Here is a 22,607-nt window from a genome sequence, read left to right as displayed (position 1 = left end):
TGAAACACTGCAGTCTTGAGCTCAATCGAACTTCCCCAGCAGGGACACACTTGTGACACTTTAGAAGTCGGCTTTACAAATAAATAAATAAAACAACCACGCGCCTTTCAAACTCTGCGCTACTACAGATGCGAGTTCGGGGTTTTTTTTTGCGTTAAAGTCAGCGCACCGGCGGCAGTCACGCTACGAGATCAGCTACCAATTTCCCGGCTGGATTCTTTCTGGAGCCCGCCAGCCGAAGGGCTGGGCGAGGGCGGCTATCCCGGGGGAGCGGGAGCTGCCGTGCCTGCCCGGCCCGCGGTGCCGAGCGCAGGAGGCGCGGCCGCCAGGCCCGCAGGTGCCTGGGGGCAGAGGCGGCGGCAGGTGTCGCAGCGGGACACCGGGATCACGGCAGGTAACTGGGATCGCGCTAACCGCCTCCCCCACTGCTCGCGGCAGGGAGGGGCGCTCCGGGCGGCGGGGACACACCTGTCACCCGAAAGGGCCCCGGAGAGGCCCCGGCGCACCGGGACCCGCGGGGCGCGGGCGGCGCCCTCACCCCCGCCGGGCCCGCGAGCGCCGCCCCACGCGCCTCTCCCGCCCGAGCCGAATTTAAACTGCGTTACTGTCCTCGCGCAAAGCACCAACGCCGCTGCTCCCGCGCGTCCCGCCCCCTTTCCGCCCGCCAGCCAATAGCGACGCCGCTTCGTTGCCCTCCCCGCCAATCAGGGCGCCGTTTATTGCTGGCTGGGAAGAAGCGCTCGGTGCGCGCGCCCGCCCGCTGTGGAGCTGGTCCCTGGCGCGGAGCAGACGAGTCCTCCTCCTCCTCCCGCTCCCCCGCCCCTTCTCCCCGCGCTTTGTTGGTGCCTCTCCCGGGAGAGCGGCGGCGGCTGCGGCCGGCGGCGATGCCCGAGTTCCTGGCGGATCCGTCGGTGCTGACCAAGGAGAAGCTGAAGAGCGAGCTGATCGCTAACAATGTGAGCCTCCCGGGCGGCGAGCAGCGCAAGGACGTGTACGTGCAGCTCTACCTGCAGCACCTCACCGCCCGCAACCCGCCCGCCGTCGCGCAGCCCGACTTTTCCAGCGACGAGGAGCGGGAGCCCACACCTCTCGGCGTCCGGAGCCGCGGAGCTGCTGCCGCCGGGCGGGTGAGTACCGCTGCCTCCTGCCCGCGCCGCCTCGGCTTCCCGGCAGCCTCGGGCCCGCTTTCCCGCCCGAACGGGGCCGGCCGCCTCCGCCCGCCGGCCGCGGCTCGGGGAGCGCCACAGCGCGCCGGGGTCCCCGCACGGGGTCGGGAGAGTCTCCGGCTCGGCTGAGGGCGGGATCGTGCCCGGCCGGGACGGTCCCGCCGCCTGAGGGAGAGGGGCAGCGGCGCTGCCGGGTGGCCGCCCCGCGTCGGGGAGCAGCTGGGACGGCGGGGTCCGTGCCGGGGGCCGGCGGCTGCTCCTTCAGGACGCGTCCCGCCCTGAGCGCCCTTGGAACCCCGGCGGGCTCGGGGGGCAGGGGCAGCGCGACCGCGCGTGGGGAGTGCGACGGCCCCCGAGGGTAAATTGGGAGACTTTTGCTGTAGCTTGGCGAGCGGTGTCCTAAGGAGACTGTTCCGGTGTTAGAGGAACGAAGCAAGAGAGCAGCACGAGGCTGCAGCTTGCTCAGGAAGGGACTCCGGTCCGCTGTCGAGGTTGTACGGCAGCCGCGCTACTCGGTGTAAATGCTTTAAATGAAAGGATGAAGCTGTGCGTGAACAGCTGGTTTGTTTCGCTTAATGAAGTGCACTGTTTAGTGTAAAGAGAGTCTGCGTAATGTAGATGTCTTGCTCGTACCTCTGAGATGTGTACTATAGCAAAGCGCCTCTGGTGCCTGTTCAGTTAGTCCCCTGTGCTTGTTTTCTTAGGCTTTACACATGTAAGGAAAGGGGGAAGCTGATGCCGTTTGAAGCTTTTCTCTTTGGGAAGCTGCGATTTCTTTCTTAATTTTTCGTAAGTGGACTATAAATTTGCATATCTTGAGAAAGCAATCTTGTAATTGATAATTGTAAGATGTCTCGTCTTGAGAAAAGGCTTGGATAATGATTATCAGCTTCCGGAGTCCTAATGCGTGTGATAGTGAAACTATTTAATTGTATGTTAGATACTGTGTTTCAAAGGTCATTAGTTGAGGGAGTGCCGAGAAACGGAGTCCTTTGAAGGTCTTTCACTTTCACGCTTTAACCTTCAAAAGCCCAAGAGAACAGTTCTTGAATTAAAAAATTGAAAACTGCGACTTCAAGGGGAAGAGATCTCTAGAACCAAGTTATTAACTTAATATCTGTCTGTTTCGGACACTTAACTGGCACTCGCTGAATGCAGTTACAGGGAAACAGACATTTCTCTGACTTACAGTGGTCTGCTGATAGCATTCATAAGGTGCTTTTGAGTAAAACAGGATGAGCTTGAATCTGACTTGTTTCATGCTTGCTGGAGGAGGAACATCTCAGAACTGCTAGTTCCTATTCTAGATCTGAGTTTTCCTTTCCACAGTGCTTAAGTTTAAACAATTATGAGTGACTTTTTTTGATGTTTACAGAATGGGTGGTACTCCTGCACTTTTGTGAACAATATCTGGAAAGCTCTGTGCTATTTATGCTTATCTGGTGTGTTAGTATCAGAGCACTGTATCATCAGAAGTTCCAGAACTTCAGCAAATACTCTAGTGCTCAGATTTGGGTCCATTGTGCCCCGTGTTGTGTCGCCTTCCCCTTAACCTTCCCCCAACAACCAACCGCAACCAAAACACTCAGAAAAATCCCAAACAGTACCTGCCAAGCAAAACAAACTTGGATGATGTGTGCTTGTTGCCTTCTCTGTGCTACTTGAGTAGTTCTGCGACTGCTTGTAGCCCGAGTAAATGTTGTTCCTGTTAATGTCTTTTGGCATAAGGGTGTTTCTCTGATCAGCTGTCCTTCAAAAAGATTAGCACTCGTGTCTCCAGAGCAATTTGTTCCCAGAACAACTGGAAAGAAGAGGAAGAGTGAGGGAAGGCTGATATCCCAGGGGACTGGGAGTCAAAGCAAAATATCTTAATAAGATTAAGAGAGGACAAGAGGGAAAGCACTCAGACGTTTGAAAGAAGTTAGAGGTAAGGGGCAAGGGAGGAACTGGATCTGCAAGCATTTATGGAAAGGATGGATACAATAAAAGCACGGGCTTTGCTCCGTTCCTCTCTGTGCCCGCTCGCCCTTCCCTTCGTTGCGGGCACACGGTCGGAAGGCTGTCGGTCGGGGGCTGCAGCCTGGCTGGGTCGCGGCCCCGGTGCGAGCGGGGCGCTCCGAGGGTGGGGCGGGCTCGCGGGCCGTGCGCGCTGCGGGCCGGGCGCCAGGGGGCGCGCTCCGAGCGGCTGCTCCTGGGCACCCGCGGGGTCGCTCGGCTGCCTTAGCGGGCCGGGAGCGGGGCGGGCATCGCTCTTCTCAAAGGGCCTGCGGGCAACAAGCGCAGAGCGATCGTCTGAATGTCCGTGCTGCAGTCGCTGAAAGCTACGCCAGCTCTCTTAATAGTGGCGTTAGAGCTTGGACACGGCTGTAGTCATTAGTAATTTTGAACTGTCTGCACTGTCATTTAAGTGAGGTTTTTCTAAGTTCTGAACATTTGATAATGCATTTAGGTGCTTATTTTCTATTGATAAAAGCTGTGTGGAGACAAAATCCCATAGTTTGAATTCTGTTGCAAATTGTGTTTTGAATCTATCACTCTTCTGGCTTAGCCTTATGCAGCCCAAGAATATATAGCTCACTTTGGCTACCAGAACAGGAAGAGCTTTTAAAATCATGCCTGTTTGTAGCTCAGTCTGATAATATTGTCTGGAGGAGCCAGCTTCTCCAGCTCTGCTAATATTTTTGAGCAACTTTTTTGCTTTTTTCCCTTAAGCCTGTTTAGCATAGTGGTATGTGAGGACAGTGACTAGGTATGCAAGACACTGTTTTGCTGCAAGGTGAACCATCTGGATCTGAATGTCCCTCGTCCTGGTTAGTTATGGGCTGAATGTCAGCAAAAATAGCTCACAGGAAAAATAACTATGAAATTACATTTTTGCCTCTCTAGGACCATTATTTTAAAGCATGTACCAAAAATACTGTCTTGATGCTGTTGTCAAACAGAAACTGTTCAGAGCTTAGAATGTATGGATTATTATGACTGAGCTTGTTGTGTATTTCATGTCCTGGAAGAATCACTTCTAAGACATATACTGAGTGATATTTTTGACCTTTAAAGTGATTATATGAAAAAGATCAGTCAAATGTCTCCTGTTAATGAAGGTATGATGAGAACATCTGGACCTGAAGAGCCTGTTTGAAAGGTTGTACATGAGACCTGTCAGGTAAAGATGTTTGGTTTGATGGGGGGAGAGTTGTTTGTTTGGATTGTTGAGGTTTTTTTGTTCTAATCAAGTGCCAAGTAACTAAAGAGCCAGCTCCAGCTTTTCATAGTCAGAATGCTGTGGTTGTGATATCTGTAGCCAAGGTAACAACAGCTTCAACCCCTTCCCTATTAGAAAAGAGAAGGTAATAGTAAAACTGGTAGTTTATGAAGATTAGGCTTGTGGAAAGTGTACTGGACAGGTGAGGCAGTGTAAAGCATCTGTGTGTGCCCAGTGAAGGCAGAGAATCTATTTGGTGTTTCCTGTGTGGCTGTATGTCTTCAGTACGACCTGCCACACGAACATCACCCAGGATACAGTTTAAATCCTTTGTGGCCTTTTAAAAAGCGCTCATCTGCTGGCTGAGAGAAAGTTGTGGGCAGCAGGGATGAGATGACCAAAGTAGTTCTCACTGCAGTGGGAAGTCCTGCCAGGCTGTTCTGCAGCTTCAGACTTTGAGAGGGTGTATTTCCTTCACCAAGTAACATGGAAATTAGTGTCTGGGAGGAGAAGGGGGTGGAAGGGTTGAATAATCCTTAATCTTATAATTTATGACTGTTACTGTACATAGGCTTGGAAAATTTTAAGTCTGGCACTTGCTAATTAAGGTTAAAAGGTAGTGAATTCTCTAAGTTGTGTACATCAGTATCTTTTGCATTGCTGCTGCATAATTCCCTTTCCATTGTTTATTTTGTCTGTCCTGTAGCTCTTGGTAAATATTGTCTCCAGGTCTTTAAGGTGAAAAAGTTCAGTTCATTAAATATCATTAATTTTTAAAAAAGAAAATTCTATTGCAGGAAATTGTCTATGGTAGAATACAAAGTACAAGGGGAATAAAGACCTATCTATTTCACAGTATAAATCTATTATTAACATTTTGCATGTCCAGTTCCTTAACTTTACATGTCCTAAGAGAAATAGTTATTTGTTACCAGAGGGAGCCCTGCAAACTGGAGAATTAAGCAGCGTTTTGTTGATGTGATTTGGGCTTTCTTTAGCCTAACCTTAACCTTAACATCTTAACGATTCAGAGAAATTGTAAATAAGCCCTGACCCTTTTTGTGTCTGTGATGAAGCTGCACCTGTTTGGGATTAAAATGCTTGTGTATCCTGATGTAGATGCCGTTTAACTTGGGATTTGAAAATAGTTTTTGGTGGTGTCTCATAGTTGTTGGCTTTATTATTTAACGGCTTCTTCAGCATGTTTCTTATGGCTGTTTTTGGGAAGTGCTGAGATTAGTACAGGTGCTTATGAAGTTTGCCTAATTACCCTGGTCTCTGGCTGTTAATTTCTATTCAGTAGGAATGCCTGAGGTAAGGGGTGGGTTCTGAATTCTGGTTGCTTGCATTGTCTGCTCTTCTTGCTAGCAAAAGAAGGTGAAAGCTTTGTGCTGTCAAGAGATGACACTTGGAGAGGATGAAGTTCACTTATGCTGTTGTTTTTCTGTGGCCCTAGTACTGAGAATGCTGTGTGGCAGCCCCATAATAATAAGCTTATAATTCACTTCAGTACTTGTCTGAAGAGTTAGTTTCTAGGCAATTGGAAACCAAGCCTGACATGTACCACTACCAAATTGCTATCTCTGATGTGAACAAATCTCTCTCAAGTGAAGTATGCAGATAATCTTCCAGCTTCTGTTTTCTAGAAAATAGCAATGAATAGAAATATTTTTTTAATGCTGTGAGCTCTGGATCAGATTAGAAGTTCTTCAGATAAGGATTTATTGATTTGGGTATATTGTTGCAAAAATACTTACATAGATTTGGGTGCATTACTGCAAAAATATTTACATTATGGGCAAAATGGTCAATGGCACTACCTTACATTGGCAAATTCTGCCACAATTTCATTTCAGGCACTTCATCTCTGCGCCACAATAAGACAAATTTTGCTAGTGGTCTTAAAACAGGTAAATGAGGGTGTGAGTTTTTTTGATTTGTTTGTTTTTATGTAATGTACAGTGTTAGGAGTTTAAGTTAGTTCTTTTGATCTCTCTCATGGTGTAGTCCATCAGACAAGTTGTCCTGATTCAGAGGATGTGTAGTGATGCATTAGACTGTAATGGTAGTGGTAATTAAATTTAGTGTTGTTGCTGAAGTCGATGCTGTCATACCACAGCTGAGGGTGAGAAATTCTTCTATCCAGCCTTGTACTTCCAGGGACTCGCCTTGTGGTCCAGTGAATGGTTAGATGGCAGCTTTCTGCTTGTACAAGGCAAGTCATTTGCTCCTGCTCTAAGGAGAATAGGTGTTCAAAAGAAAAAGCTGTGACCTTGCAGAACACAAAATGAACACATCTGGCCCAATTATTGAAGAACTCCGATTACTTTCAACTTCCTTCATCCCCTCCCTACTCTTTTTCTTTGCTGAAACTGGCTGTTTTGATGATCTCTGTTTGTGACAGTAGTGCAGGAAAAAGTGAAATGGTATTTGAAGGAAAAAAGCCACAAAGAAGCTATGAGATATGTGAGTTTACTTGTGTTAGAATACCCTGGTACTCATTAGTTACAGTTAGATTTCTGATGGCTAAGATTTGTTTAAAGCATCCAGAATGCTGAGTAGTTTTTCTGGTGTTGTAGTGACTTCTGTGGTCTCTAAGTGAACAAAGATAGAGATACATTACATCAGGATTCCAGTTTCTCTAAATGGAATGTCGATTTCCTGTACCATGGTAGTTTTTTTCTGAAATATGGACTAGCACCTTGATTTATCTGCCTGGTGATGTGGGCAAACACCAGAGCTCTCATTAGTCTAAACAGATCTCAACAAGAAAACTCAGCATTTTTTTCAGAACTTTTTTCTGTTTGGACTGTTCAGTAGTCCAGGAAAAAAACCACATTGAGTATGAAATTAAAGTTAGTGCAATATTTAGCTTGACATAATGTTATGACCAACATGTTCAAAAGTGACTAAAAGTCTCATTCAGCTGAAGGATTGTTTCTTGTGTATGGCTCAATTGCTTCAAAAAGTAATTAGGAATGGAATGACTGATAAAGTGAGTTGTAAATCTGTCTTTAGTCAAATCTGCTTCTTTAATGGCCCTATACTTTCTTGGGACTGTTTGTAGTTTATTTCATAAAATAAAGAAATGCCATGATCTGTTGGCTTTTCAGCAGTTGATTTTAAGTTTATCATGCTGGAATATTCAGAAGCCAGAGGAAAACTTGGAGTCAGATATATTTGGGAAGCCCTCATTCAGTCCCTGCTTAGCTTTAAAATACCAAGATATTTGAGGCAAGACCATGTTTGCATGCAAACAAATATTGAACTTGCATTAATAGCTAGATAGATTCTGTTAGCTCATGTACATCATCTTAGTGTAAAAAAAAAACCAAACAGACAGGCCTTCTAGACAACTGAGTTGAGAAAAATGCTAAGTATGGAAATTGTTTCTGTTTATATAATGCAGCTTTGAGATACTGCTTTGAAATAAGTCATTTGTATCAAGGTCTTTCTTAGTAAAGAGCATGCAAATCCTAAGCATGCTTTTTGTGTCTTTCCTCTTCACTTTTACAACCCCTATCGTAGCAACAGAGGCTTCCCAAGTTGAAGTGTTGCGATCACTCTGTTTGGATCGAGCAGAAACTGCTAATTTAGGAGTAGCATCTCAGCAGATTATTTTGATAGCCATCTGCATGTGGTGATGGTGCATTGCCAAGTGCTCAAGTAGTGTTGCCAGAGTTGGGTTTAGAATTTTTTAGAGCTACAAGTAGCAGAGGCCTAAGCAGACAAGTAGGATTTTGAAAATATGAGACCGTTTCTGATTTTTGCCTTTCCTGTACTCACCTTGTAGTATCATGTAATCTCACAGAGAATGACAGGACAAGTAGGAGTAGGGGTTTAGGTAACTTGGGTGGAAGTATGTAGATACTAAAGAACTTGTTCTGTATCATTAGAGGAGGAAATGACCTATCAGGTAGAAAAATAATGCAAAGAAATGCCAAAATAACATAAATATTTGTAGTTTTGTGTAGTGATGGTGAAACAGCTAGAAGCTTACTTCTCCAGTCACAGGAAAGCAGTCCCTTCCCACTGTATATTTGAACTTAAATTAAAACACAAGACCAGAGTAATGAGTGATTTTAAGAGGAGACTTGTTATGTTTTCTTAGTAGGTGTAAATGTTTGTACTGTTTCATATAGGCTTTAGTAGTGATCATGGGTGAGAATAGAATTCATTTCTTCTGGATTTATATGTTTAGTACTCCTGCGTTTTCCTGTTCCCTTAGAAGAAAAAGATGTGTTCAGTATTAACTGGAAACACTGTCTCTCATTTCTCTCTCCTCTTCCAGAAAGCCACAAAGAAAACTGACAAACCCAGACCAGAGGAGAAGGATGGCCTAGATATAACAGAGATGAGTAATGAAGACCTTCAAGAGCAACTTATGAAGTATGGAGTAAATCCTGGCCCAATTGTAGGTAGGTCAATTGAACTAGCAGATACTGATCTGTTTTATTTGTCACTATGAAATTTCCCTGGTACAGTTACTTTTTAGTACCAGCACTGTTGCAGTCCTACTTCCCACCCAGGATATTTTTATTGTACTGTTTACATTGAGAAGTCTTGAAGCATTGCAGTGGACAAGTCTGCAGTTTGCTTCTCCTGTTCTAGGCCAGCTGGAGATGTTCCAAGCTGTGTTCTGAAGCTGTGTGACTCTTAGTTAAAGTTCAGTGCTGGGGTGGTTACGTCTTCTGATACAGAGGTTTAGATCTGGGCCCACTTAAATAGGAAATACATCTTACATAATAACTTAATAGTATTGAGAGCCAAATAAGAACAGGGAACTTCCCTTTCCCTAGAGCATTTCCTACTCACTGCATTGTGCAGTAATGTTTTCCTTTGCTAATGTTTTTTTCTAGCCTAGCATTCTGTCCTGCGTGCTGGCCTATGTCAGGAGTAGTCCTGACCCCAGCCTAATCTCCTGCCTTGGACACTGGGATGTGAGATCAAAGTGCTTTGCCTTTCAGATTGTGCAGTAGCCTAATGGCAAGGGAATTTGATTTCATAACTCTTGAAAAAAAGATCGTCTGTAGTATGCGGAGCCTTCTGTGGAATGTTCTTGAATCCTAGGTGGATGGAAGTGTCCGTGACGGAGGCTGCAGTCCAGTGTGTATTCAAAGTCTTATCTGTAATATTTTCAGTTAGCTGATTCTGCATGCCTTGCCATTCATCCTGTACCTCTGGATGGTACTCAAGAAGCTGTGTAGTCCACTGGAAAGGCATTTACATTTGGTCTAATTTATTGCCTTCGTACCCTCTAAATTTTTAGAGGGTATGCATACTTCCTTGAAAGGCTGCCGTTTCTTTTAAATGATGGTTTCCTCTTATCAAAAATTTTCAAAAGTTAGATTTTTTTTCTGCAGCTAACACTCAGGCACCAGTCACCTCTACAGATTTTTGCCAACAATGTCCAAATATGGAAGTATGTGCTAGACTTAAAATGTTTTAGACAGCTGTCCTTGCTCGTCCAAGCAAGCCAACCTGATGGCAGCAAGCAGAAAGTTCTGTTGCTTGCTTGCACCACCTCTGATGCCTATTGGACTGAATTTGCCAACAAGGCAAAGGCAAGGGCATTAATTCCAGGGTAAGGGAATTAGGAGGTTAATAGAGCAATCTGCATGGAAATAGTGCAAGGGAAACAATCAAATTCACTCTTTTTTTTTTTTTTTTTTTTTTTTTTTTTTTGTGAGGGAATAACAACTTGTATATTGCAGCATATGAAGTAGCATATCTAGGAAGCAGATAAATTCCCTTTCCATAGATTTCCTTTCTGTAACTTGCAGCGTACAAAGAGGTCTGAGTTTATCTAACAATTCTCTTAAAGTGAGAAGTTAAAGGCTTTAGAGGCAGAGTTGTGTACCTAGAGGTAGGGGTGTGTATATAGACATATACATATATATAGAGAGAGGGACTCTGGGCCGTACAAACTGTTTAAAAATAAACAAAACATTGTGTTCAGAAATTCCCAAAGTATATGTAACAGCCCAGTTCTATCAGTCAAGTCAGGAAAGATTAAAACTGTTTCTTCAGCATGTATCCTTCCTTGTTATAGCTACTACTAGGAAACTTTATGAGAAAAAGCTTTTGAAACTGATGGAACAAGGTCCTGACCTGATGGCACCTGTGCCTCTCCCAGCGATTTCAACTACTGAGAACACCAAACAGAATGGAAACAATGATTCTGACCAGTACAGTGACAATGAGGAAGGTAAGGCTGGAGTGGAACTTGCATGGGAGCAGTTCAAATTATACATGAGTAATAGTTGCAGTAGAAATAACCTAGGGATGTATGCTTTTGCTGTTGGGGGAGGCTGTAAGATACTGCTGTGGGCCATGTCAGTCATGTACTTGATCATGCAGTACCAGCACAGTGATCCAGGTGCCTGTTCTGGTCCCTTTTATCCATTTTCCCCAGACTGGATGGAGCCTGTAAATCCAATAGACAGGAGAACTGCATGTTGGGTGTTTCAATGTTCTTTGCACTTCATACTTCAGTACTAACCCAGTTTTGTCTAATGGTGCTCACAGTAGTTATTTACTATGGGATAGTAAATGAATGTTTGCTTATTAATTTTTTGTTCTTTTTTTTTAATGGCTACCACTTATGATTCAGCCCCTTTATGCTCTGTTTTTTATGGACTTATTTGAGGGTGGGTTGATTGGTTGGTCCTGGGTGTGTGTTTTGTGGGTTTTAATATCAAGTTTGTATTGAGCATGTGTAGTGGTGGGGAAAGTGGGACCAAAAACGCACCATTGTGCAATTTACAAAAATTAAAAACAGTGCAGGTTTTAAAGAATTACTTGAATGGAGTGTTATAAGATGCTTATTTAGTGTGGTTTGGTTTTGGGAGTGGGTTTGTTTTGTTTTTTAAAGCAATTTCCATGGACATAGGACAGAAAGGGTTGAAATAGAACTAGTAATTGGATTGATCTCCCTTGCATATTTGGGCTTATTTTTCAGCCTTTTTATCTTGCACTTTTAAGGGAGAAAGAATGTTAGAGATTGATTTATTAATGTTTGGGACAGCCAAGAGCCCAGTCACAACTGACAGCTAACTTCTTATAATTACATATGCTTCATATAAATACTGAACTCTTCACACACTGGGGAAAAAAACTCAAACCCAAATATTCCCCTTCTCCCCTACAAAAAAAAAGTTTTTATTAATAAATCTTAAATATGTTAGTGTAAAGCTATTAGAATTTTAGAAAAGCAGTAGAAATAATGTATCCTTTTATTGGTGATATGACTGCTAACAACTCTCCTTTCTACTGCATCAAAAATGGGGTAAAGGACATATATTAGAGGAAACTAAGCTAACAACTTAAAACAACATTGACAAGCTTCAATACATTTACTACAATCAATAGTAGAATGGTACTTTGGTTAAAGGAATTGCAATTTGATAGCAGTTTCTAAATGGAACTGCTGAATTTGTCAAGGCTTATCTGAAATGTAGGACTTTTAGCAAAAAAAGGTAAATGTGTATCAGTGTTTTGAAATAATTTTAAGGTTTTTCTTCAAAAGTCTTTGTTCTTATACATTTAATAGAAAATACACCTGCTTCACAACTTTTTAAGGAAATGGTAACTCCTAAGAGTTCTGTTGCCTCTCAAAATGAATTTTTATTAAAATACATTTGGTTTCATCTAGTACAACAACAGTAGTATTATAGAAACTAGTTCTATTAAAACTGGTTGCAGATCCGAAGACCGAGCTGAGACTTGAGAAGAGAGAGCCCCTGAAAGCCAGGACGAAGACGCCAGTCGCACTCAAACAAAAAAGAGTTGTTGAACACAACCAGGTATGTTTGTCATAGCAGCTCGTGGAACAGCTACTAACTGCAGGTGATGTGCTCACTAAACACCTTACTGCCTTTAACATCACATTTGACTAAGTGAGCCGTGCTGGTTTTTAAAAGTTCTTTTAGAAAGCCTGTTCTAATATAGCATGAAAATCCTGTGAATTAACTGTAGTGGCTGTTTTTAGCATGTCTGATGACGTTCAAAAGAATGGTCTGCTGAAAGCTGTTTGTCTGACTTGCCAGCTGCTGCAGCGCCTCCTAGAGAAGGATAGTAGGCAACCAATACATGTTTAGTTTTGGAAACCTGGCAGATTAAGTCATGTGGGCTAATGACTTTCTGTTGGATGCTCATAATCAACTTGATTTAATAAAAGCAGTGTTTTCTCTAAAAAAAGGAAAGTTAGGAAAAAGGGGTGTGTGGGTTTTTGTTTGTTTTTTTTTTTTAACAAGTGTTTTTAAATACATACATATATATATATGTGATTAGATAGCTACAGATATATGTATGCATTTTAAATACATCTGTTTAATGACTCATTTAAATGTAATCTGTGAAGTAATGTATTTGGGTATGTGCCTATATGTATAGGTGTGTGTATGTGTGTACACACACACACTAGCTATGTAATATTTTTTTCTTCAACTATGTTTGTAGCAGCAGTACTAGAGTAGACATGAATTTGTTGAAAAACTTCTCCTATGAAGAAAAAGAATAAATAACAAGTGTAGATCTCCCATCTGTTCTTTACCCATAAATATTAGTTCTGCTGTCTTGATGGAAGAGAGATTTCACAGAATCACCTCTGATTTTCAAACTGCTGAATGCAGGGTATAGTAGTTGATGGCTGATCTGTCCTTCTGATATGAACGCATCACTAAATGCCCTCTTCCCCAGCTTAGGATACTTTGAGTCTTTAGAGTGTTGTTCATCTGTCCAGTAAGTAGTGGAGTTATGCTGCAGTAAAGGACTCATAAAGAAACGTTCAGTGACTCAGAATCTGGCTTGTTAATTGCTTGGTGTATTTTAGCAGATCACAGTGACTTTTCTCAATACTTTGTTAAATGCCAGACACCTGCTATTTAGTGTGTGTGTATGTATAAACATGCTTTAGCTATAGATGTCTCTTGAAGTGGGTAAAATGCTGCTCTGTGACCTTGAGTAATGCAAGACAGCTACAGAGATCCATAACTATTTTGCTTATTTTAAGTTGGAGTTTTAGGGTGCAAGCTGAACAGATTTTACTTCGAAAAATTAGAACACACGCATAGTTCAATGCACCAAGCATGCTTTAATTTGATCAGGCAAGTTCTGCTTGTAATGGTCTCTATAATGAGCATCTTAATCTTTAGATTCTTGTATTTCAAGAATCACTTTTCAAAATGGTTATTCTACCAGAAATCCCTGTCAGCTTTAGTGTAATAAAGATAGTTAATTCTGCTGTCAACAAACCTTGTAGTCTTCAGGAACTCGCTTACAGAATAAAAGAAATTTAGTGAGGCATTTTTGTGGCATTTTAAGTGATGATTTGTTTACTCAATTTTTTTGTCATCCAGTTTCACTATATTAGTATCAGGTCATTACTCTTTTGGCAATCTTGCATGTGCAGTACAGATGCAATATTTTGCAACTTGCATGTTTTAATTTCCAGGAGTTAATCAAAAGAATAATCAAAAAGTAACATCATTTCAAAATTAAAGTAACATCATTTCAAAATTGCCAAATTCTTCAGAAACTCTTTAGTCTGTTAAACCTTTTACTTTTGAACTTCTGATTGTTTCTTGTTTTTAATACAGCAAACAGACAAAACCATCGAAAAAACCCAAAACAAAACAGCCCCACCCACCCCCCAGTTAAATTTTGCAGCTGCTTGAAGCCAAGAACAACTTAATGCTTTTGGCTAGCAAATGTGTGTAGTCATGTATTTTGCTGAGAACAAAATCAGAACGTGGAGAAGATTTTTTTTTTCCTCCCCTTCTTCCTATGGAATTACATTGTAGGTTTTCAGCAATGTATCAAGGGACTATACTAATTTTGCAGAACTATTTGAGCCGTTGTGCACTATGTGGCATTGGCACAGAGTGTCTGAAGCACGGTGAGGCTGAGCTGGTGGGCAGTGTGGAGTGAGCAGACTTGCTGGTTACTTCTAGGTCCTGTGCAGCACTGCTTTTAGACCAGATGTATGTAGCTTACAAGACTGTTTGTCATTTGGCATGGCTGGATGTAGCTGTTCTCTTGAGAAGAGAGTGCAAAGAGATAGATAGCTATTAGGCAGACTGCTGCACAAGAAATTGGGTGGGGAGGTTGAGTATGGGTCTTATCAGTCAGTTAGCAGGGGAGGGCTGGATGAACTTGAGCTCAGCTATTTGTGTTTAATTACCTCTTCATAGGGAAAAGGCTGCAGAAAATCCTAATTTTAATACCCCCTTCTAATCCAGTAGGTGAATCTAGAGTAGGAGTTCAAAACTGAGCCTAACATGTCATAGTAAATGGCACTGGGCAGAAGGAGGCAGGATAAACAATGTAAAAATGTTAAGGAGCAGTGTAGAACTGGTCTCTCTCCTGAAACTTTGTGCAGTGACATTCTGCATGTGGTGTGGTCCCCTTCTCCTCCCTGTATTTTTTTTTTTACTACCTGTATAGTAACTTGGTAAGTGATAGCTGAGGTAAAGTCATAATCTATAGCTCCACTGCTCATGAGTTATTCGACAGAAGCAGACACTGAACACTGCTTGCGTACCACACCATTGTCGTTTCTCTGGTTACATTACAGGGTGGTGATGTACCCAACATGAACATTACATTTTGACAGGGTTAGAGGCCTGCTCTGTTGACAGTGAGGATAACTATAACTGTAGACAACAAGTTTTATTTCTTCTTTCTTTTGTCTGTTGACTGTGTTCTACTGAAATCTGGATGGGTTTTATGCAATAGATTCTGGTTTTTCCTAGACTTTTCATGCAAGAAAAAAATTGATAGTTGGTACTTCAAACATATGATTAAAGCATCTGAAGAAGAGAGGCAGTTATTAGTGAAGTGCTTCTAAGTTTCATAAGTAATTCATAGTCAAATAGTCTGGAATGGGGAGCTCGTGGTTACTAGTATGAGTGAATTTGCCTTCCTGCTTTCCTGAGTAGATTGTTAGAGTAGAAACACTTTGAAATTAGTATTTTTTCTCTAAGCTTCTAAAGAACACCTCTCAAATAGAAAATGTATGGGGTTGAGGTGAGGAATTGTGATTGTAGGTTGCAGGAAGGAGGAGAATGCAGTGTCTGATAAATATTTAAGAAGGGGTTAGAAGATGTTTCATCAAAAGTTTGTTAAAATTGTAAAGAATTTTGGAGAATTAGGCTGAAATCTGCAATTCTAAAAAAAAAATCTGAATCTATTTGGACCTGAGGTCTGTGCATTTGTTTTATAAAATACTTCAGTGACTTTGGAATGAAGTGAAACACTTGTGCTCCCTCTGCTGTGTATGTAGTAGCTGTTATACAGAATTTGTCATAGAAGCATAAAGCAGCTCAGCATCTAGTTTCACTGTCCCCTCTCAATTAATAAATAATTTTCAGCCTGTTCTCTTAACACATTGTTTTGGGGCTGAAGCTGTTCTAGTGAAGTCATTTCCACTATTGAACCTGTAACTGACAGTTGCAGTGTATAACTTTATTTAGCAATGAGTGTAACTTCTAAAAACTTGGTAATACATCACTGTATGAGGTGTTTATGTGCAAAGATAGAAGTATTGAAAAAATAATTTTTATTTTTAAACTTAACCAAATAAAAATGAAAATCTTCATCTAGATGAAGCAGATCCACGTCTCCCTTTCCGTCTCTGAATTAGTTTAGAGGGGAATATTTGCTTTGAGCATGAAACTTGCAGTAAAGCATAAGGAATGATCTGCATTCGTTAATGGCTATAAAATTTTGGTGCTTCATGCTGTTACTTCAGTTTGTGAGAGATCTGTATCAGGCTTCATTGTTTAAACCTGCTGTTATGTGAAAAGTTTTAGTTTTATCCCTGTATGAGGAAACTTTTTAAGATCATTAAGTGTCTCTCCCTGCCCCCTGTGGCTGAAGATTAGTTCCTGTTGAAACCTAGGAGGCTGTGCATAAACTGTGCCCAACTCTGTCTGAGAAAACAGAACCCTATCTGTAGAGAAAAAGGTGATGCTTTCTGCTTATGCTCATAGGTTTATTTTTTGTGTGTGTGTGTGTAGGCAGGAAATGTAATGGGACTGAAAACTTCATGTCTGCTGTCTATGAGTTGATGCAAGTCCTCATGTTAGCTCATTCTAGGGCAGTGAGCAAATCAGTTTTTACTGTTGGGCATTATCTATTCAGTTCTGTATTTGAACAATATGCTCAAATATAAGTATTCTGGTCAATGCTACTAATCTAGCTAGCTATTCATTATTGATTCATTATTAGGATCTAGAGTTTTTTGATTGTAGACATGTTGCTTCTGGAGTGTGCATGCTATTTTGGCTTTTGGCTGTGAGTATCTGATATTTGGAGCTGGTTTTCATGTATGTGATCATGTGTTTGATGCTTGAATAGACCTATTCTCAAGATGGAGTTACTGAGACTGTCTGGACAAGTGGATCTTCAAAAAGTGGACCTCTGCAGGCATTATCTAGGGAGTCTACAAGAGTGTCAAGAAGAACACCAAGAAAAAGGGTGATGAGAGGCTTTTATAAAAGACAAGCTTTTTTTTTTTCTCTCACTCTTAGGGTCCCAGTGGCTCTTTTATTCAATTGTTGTCTTTTGTTTGTTTTAAACAAACAGGTGGAAGCTACAGCACAGTTGCCTGTAGATGATGCTGTAATATCAGAGAGTACTCCCATAAATGAAACTGTGTTGGCTGCAAGCGACGAGACCCTAGTAAATATGCTTAGTAAATATGTTTAATCAGTTGTGGTATTCTTCTGTAATATATCTTCACTGACAGAATCATTCTGTTTTGGACAAACAGGAGATTGTTTTAAGGAAAGTAAGACTATTCAGTAGTCTTTAAGAACACATACTCGGTATATGTTTTAGAACCTAATACTCTTTACTTTGAGATGGGACTAGTTCAACACCTAGGTCCCATCTATTGTTGTTTGAGGGGGGAGGGCTGAAAAGAACCACTTTACAAGCTTAGATACTTTTTTAATTTATTTAAGTACATACAGAATATTTGCTTTTAAGTTTGGCTTTTCTTGTGAACTAAATAACTTTTATGTTTCTAAATGGCTTAAGAGAAACTACTTGGAATGATAAGCAGTGTGTTTCCTTTGCTGATCTTGGAGCATCTTTTACATAACCTTCTTCAGTTAACTTCTAACATGCACATTCAATGCACATAAAGGTTTTATTTTTTGGTTCTGCCACCTTGCCCCTTTTCATTTTGTATTTTGGCTGTTTCTGAGTTTGAACAATTTTGAATCTCGGCAGGTTGGCAATAGGGTGCCTGGAAATTTCAAGCATGCAGCTCCTACACTGTCAGTCAGTGAACTCTCAGACATGCCCAGAAGAACACCAAAGAAACTACTGATGACAGCTGAAGTAAATAAATTAATACTTAGATTGCTCTTGCTTACTCTCTGTGAACAAAATTCTTGTGTGTATGTGCTTATTTCTTAGTACAGAGGGGGTAGAGGATGTCACTGCCCAGGTGACACCAGTCAAAATAAACTAGTGTTGTCACATGACATAAAACAGAATATAAACTTATTTTCATCTTCCCCTTTCAGATTTGGGTGTGTGTGTGAAAAATCTGATTTTTCTCTTTTCCTAAGTCAAATACATTTTGATGTGTTATTTCTCCTTGTGCTGCTATTTTTCTGAGCAAAATATAGATTTTTTTTCTTTTAAATTCTTTATAGCTCAGAGTAGACGTGGGTTATCTCCCTTTGATCTTGTAAATCAGCGCCTATTCTGAAAAAATGCAATGTGCTTTAATTTAGGGAATTAACTAGTAGAATTACTTTAGACCAAATTCCTGAATTAAAAAAAGTATCTGTAGATTCCTGGTGGTTATCAAGGGAGAAAAGAATTCTTTTACTGTTAACCTATTCAGGCTGTCAAAAATTATCTCTCGGAGAACTGTCTAAAGCACCTGCAAGTATATGTAATTGTATTAATGTAATACTGTAATGTGGAATTTTACATTACAAGATGCTGTTTGTCTGTTCATGTAGCTCTAGATAAAGCTGCTATTAACACTTAATTTACAATACAACTGCAGTGTAGGCTTAGTTGTCAAATAGAATGTTGTGGGTCAACTTGATGTTCTACTCCAAACTGCCGATGGGGTTTTTCAGTCAGTATTTTACTGTACTGTGGTTTATTACAGCATACTGTATGGTTTATTACAGCAAGAAGAGACAGATTGCCTACATCAGTGCTTTTTAAATCATGTTGGTCACAACCAGTCCTGTGATCTGCTCAACACAGCCATGATAGAGGTGATGGTTAAGTTTTTTTGATCATCTACATCATCGGCTCGCAGGTGTATAGGATTTATTTATACAGCTCATTCTTTATCTTAAAGGAAACGGAGGTGATCACTGAATGCTTTAAGACACCAAAAGTGACTGGATGGCTGCCAATAACTAAGGTTAAACTTCTAAAACTCAAGAAGTAAACTTCTTGAATGGCACTGGGTGACTTATTCATTCTTACAAATTGCACATGGTAGTGGTCACTGAGATTGCTATGTAGAAACTTCTTTGTTTTGCTGTCTATTTGGCCTCTAACTGTTTTTGGTTTCCTAGGTGCTGGAGAGAACTACAGAAGAAAGAAGAGTAGAAAGGGATATTCTTAAAGAATTGTTCCCTGATGAAGTATCAACACCTACAGGAATTAGGTAATTCTAAGGTTTATGGGGGTTTTTTCTCAGTTCTTGTAAACCTATTTAAGCTGAGAAATATCTTTTGATTATATTGACAGATATCTGAGGAATAGTTTTTGCATTCTGGCTCAATGACATTTGTGACAGCCACCTATTCTTCCGTTCTATACACACAGATTTGTTACCAAAACAGCTCCCTCTCTATTGAAATTGGAGGAGGGAGAAGGAGAACAGGGTGGTACTATAGTAGGAATTATTACTGGAATTTCTGGGTGGTGAAAGTTAAATGGAAAGGGCTGTTCTGTGGTAGTGACTTGCAATATTTAAGTTTTTGACAACATACAAATGCTTAGGCCTGCTGTAAATTAAGGAAAGATCTCGCAGCATATATTTGAATTTTCTTTTGTAAAGCAAGAAAGAACTTTCAGGTAACCTATTTTTTTCCTTTAGGTAGCAGTCATACTGAATACTCTTAGCGTGAATAAGAATGGCATCTAGGAAAGGCTGTTACTTGTGCATTTGGGGATTATTTTTGTGTCTTTGTATTTAAACAAAAATTGAAACCACCCTCTGGTTAATTAGGTAATTTAAAAAATGCTGTTTAGAGGATATGAGAAAATTTCACATCTTAACATGGGGAAACTTTATCTCCTGTGTTTCCAACACGTTAATTATAGCTTCAATTTAAACTGCAATTGCATAAACTCTTGACCATAAGGAGAATATATAGTACCAGTTGCTACTACCATAGTGTGTCTGCTGACTCAAGTTTCCTCTCCTGTTTTGGAGGTCTAGTTAAATCCATACCACTTTTTCTTTTCAATAAAAATCATCTATGTGTACTCCTTGTATATAGGACCTTGGCAGTGTACGTAGCGTTTTTTTAATCCTTGCTGCTTTGTCTTTTGGCTCTGTGTATGGCTTAGCCATCAGTAGATGTTTTATTGGCCAGAGATAATCTAATGTTTAGAAATCCCAGCAGGGCTGCATAAGTAATGATTAAAAAAGCAAATGGAGGGAGATACTTTCTACAGTTTGATTGCCTGCTATGATCCTTTTTATGTGGATAGGGTGAAGTAGCATTTGAGGGTTTTTTTAGAACGTTTGCTCGAACAGTGAATTATTAACTTAACATGTCTACCTGTCAAGCTTCAAAAGTAGTATTACGGGTACTATATTCACCAGAAATAATTCTTAGTTCTTTATTATACTAAAACTTCCCTATGTATGTTAGATTGCCCTTTTAAATATGCAGTATTTCAATGTGATATTTTTAATTAACAGTGCTAGCTGCCGTAGACCAATCAAAGGAGCTGCAAGCCGGCCTCTAGAGCACAGTGACTTCATACTGGAGGAAAGTTACTCTAAGTATGCGCAGAAATACGGTACCTCCACTGACACCAAGCCAGAGAAACCACCAATAAAAAAAGAACGCCCTGTTGCCCTGTGGATAAAAGTTCTTCTCTTTGTTATTGTTTCAGTCTTCATGTTTTTGGTTTATCAGTCAATGGAAACTAATCAAGGAAATCCTTTTTCTAAATACCTGAAAATGGTCTCTCCGGGCAGTGCCGAATGAATATCTTTCTGAAAGGCACGCCCAATTTGATCTCCTGTTTTTTAATTGTAGAGAACTCTTCTGCCCTCTCATCGGCTCAAGGACTTCTTACAAATAATGTGATTGGAACCTGATAAATTGGATAATTGAAGAAAGATAATATTAAATGGACATCAGTAACTTTCTGGACTTTGGACAAGTAGGAGATCACTGCCATAGGAGTAACATTTTTTTACATCTTTGAACTTTTTGTAGGCTTTATTTTTTTAATGTGGACATCCTTTAAATTCACTTTTGAGAAAATGTATATTTGTTTTTGCAAGAACTTGGAAGCTGAGAAGGGCAAAAATGTAGTAAAATGTGAAGCTGTGTTTTTAAAGCTTTTCCTTTGTACAGAAAAGAAGTTGTACTTCTGTCTGTAGACTATAGCAGAGAAGGATTTTAACATAGGAAAAGGGAAATGCATTTCTTTATGCATTTTTTTCAGTAACAACATAACTGAATTTGATCTTTTAGGATGTAGAGAGAGTACAACAACCTTTTCTGTAGATTACTGTAACTTTTTAGTAAATGTAACTGTAAACCTGTTTGCATTTCTGTAACAGTCTTATTATCATATTAGTAACTGTGTTTAAGTGTAATTTCATTTAAATGTATCCCTTCATTTTAGTGCTTACAGTGTTGTAGGAGCTGAATACAAGTTTAATTGGCAAGAGATGTCTTAGAGGAACTTATTTATTAGTAAAATGTGTGGGAAATAAAAATAACATCATAATAATTTGCCACTAAAATACTTTTTTGGGTCAAGATTGTTATCTGAAGCAGTCAAAATTCCAACATTAGCAGTGGTCTTTTTTCTTTTTTAAAAAAGCGAGGTCTTTCCAACACAGCTTTATGTCATTATCTTTAAATATTCATGTAGAGAAGTATTCTCAAAGTGTGAAAATTCCATATGAAGTTTTATTCTTGTATGAAGAGGGCATTGCTGCATTTTCTGCTAGTTTCATCTTTTAAGGTGAGATTTACTACTTTCATGCCATTGACTATTTTTCTCAGTGGAAGCATGCTGAAACACTCTCTGTTGTGTAACTTGGTTGAGCAGGCAGCTGACTTCACTACTACCAATGAAGAGTGATAAGCAAAAATCTTTTTAAAGTGAATGTATACATTTTTGGTGTGCTTAAATCTGCAGCATACAGATGTTCAGTCTTATTGCTTGGTACAAAATTGCAATAAATCCTACTACTTATTCTTAAAGTGCTACTTATAAAAAGCTGAGAACATTAGTTAATAGTCAATATCTTTTTATTCTAGGTACAATTATTGTGTAGAGTATAGCTATGGGGAAGCTTTACTTTCTGTGAACTTTGGGACAAACATGGTAATTTGTAGCAAAGCAATAGTTTTGGGGTTTTTTTCCTGTTTAATGTTTTTTTCCTTCTAAACTGCTTTTTGGAGTAATTCAAATAGCTAAACTTGTGTCCATCCTATAGGGAATTGTAACATAAGACATTCACTTTTGGTGTCAAAAATGGAGAAAAATAAAAATGATTTTAATGTGTGTGGATTTTCCTTATCAAAATAAATGCATTGCTGAAAGGCAGCAAAAGCAAGACAAATGATGTATCAGTGGTGTCATTTTCTGCTGCTATAGTCTTACATATTGAAAAAAAATTAGAAATCTGATAGTAAATAGGTCAGTTCATTTACCTGGTGGCAGGAGTATCATCATATTTACAGTATCAGAGTTTTGCACCATAGTTCTTTAGCCAATGTCAGGCCTTTAATTTGGATGGGGGCAGAAGAGAGCTTTCATTTGTTCTTCAATGCTAAAGAACTTCCTTTTCACTTTAAATTATTTCTCACACCACTTTGCATGTTTCAATGTAAAATATAGCTTTCTTTCCTAGTTACATGAAATACTTTCAGTTAACCTCCTCCAGGGATACTACTAGCATCATCAAAGAAAGAAAGCAAGCCACAATCAAAACATACTGCAAACTGAATTTTGTTACAATTAAATGTCATCATTCTTTCATTTTTGCA

The 22,607-nt window shown here is 40.3% G+C and overlaps 1 protein-coding gene across 8 annotated transcripts; it reads left to right on the top strand.

Moving 5' to 3' along the window:
* The first annotated feature begins 734 nt into the window (after positions 1-734).
* TMPO (thymopoietin) lies at positions 735-22,180 on the top strand. Of its 8 annotated transcripts, XM_063154847.1 has the most exons (11): positions 735-1,127; positions 8,660-8,786; positions 10,421-10,576; positions 12,073-12,173; positions 16,729-16,848; positions 16,957-17,052; positions 17,608-17,718; positions 18,531-18,620; positions 18,707-18,772; positions 18,930-19,021; positions 20,291-22,180. In XM_063154847.1, the coding sequence occupies exons 1-11, from the start codon at positions 885-887 to the stop codon at positions 20,580-20,582; spliced, it is 1,494 nt and encodes a 497-aa protein (XP_063010917.1). In that variant the 5' UTR covers positions 735-884; the 3' UTR covers positions 20,583-22,180. The 8 variants fall into 8 exon arrangements, with proteins under 8 accessions (XP_063010917.1, XP_063010909.1, XP_063010911.1 ...); XM_063154840.1 differs by lacking the exons at positions 18,531-18,620; positions 18,707-18,772 and having other exon boundaries at positions 740-1,127; XM_063154839.1 differs by lacking the exons at positions 18,531-18,620; positions 18,707-18,772 and having other exon boundaries at positions 737-1,127; positions 16,729-17,052.
* Positions 22,181-22,607: the final 427 nt, after the last annotated feature.

The sequence above is a fragment of the Melospiza melodia genome, chromosome 4 (assembly GCF_035770615.1).
Source record: "Melospiza melodia melodia isolate bMelMel2 chromosome 4, bMelMel2.pri, whole genome shotgun sequence".
In the NCBI taxonomy this organism is placed as follows: Eukaryota; Metazoa; Chordata; class Aves; order Passeriformes; family Passerellidae; genus Melospiza; species Melospiza melodia.
This window is presented reverse-complemented; position numbering and strand designations above follow the sequence as displayed.

Excerpts from the sequence above, each read along its gene's own strand:
- TMPO (XM_063154847.1), top strand. The coding sequence starts at position 885 with ATGCCCGAGTTCCTGGCGGATCCGTCGGTGCTGACCAAGGAGAAGCTG. Across the intron at positions 17,053-17,607 it reads CTGCAAGCGACGAGACCCTA|GTTGGCAATAGGGTGCCTGG; the intron begins GTAAATATGCTT and ends GAATCTCGGCAG. Across the intron at positions 18,773-18,929 it reads GATGGCTGCCAATAACTAAG|GTGCTGGAGAGAACTACAGA; the intron begins GTTAAACTTCTA and ends TTGGTTTCCTAG.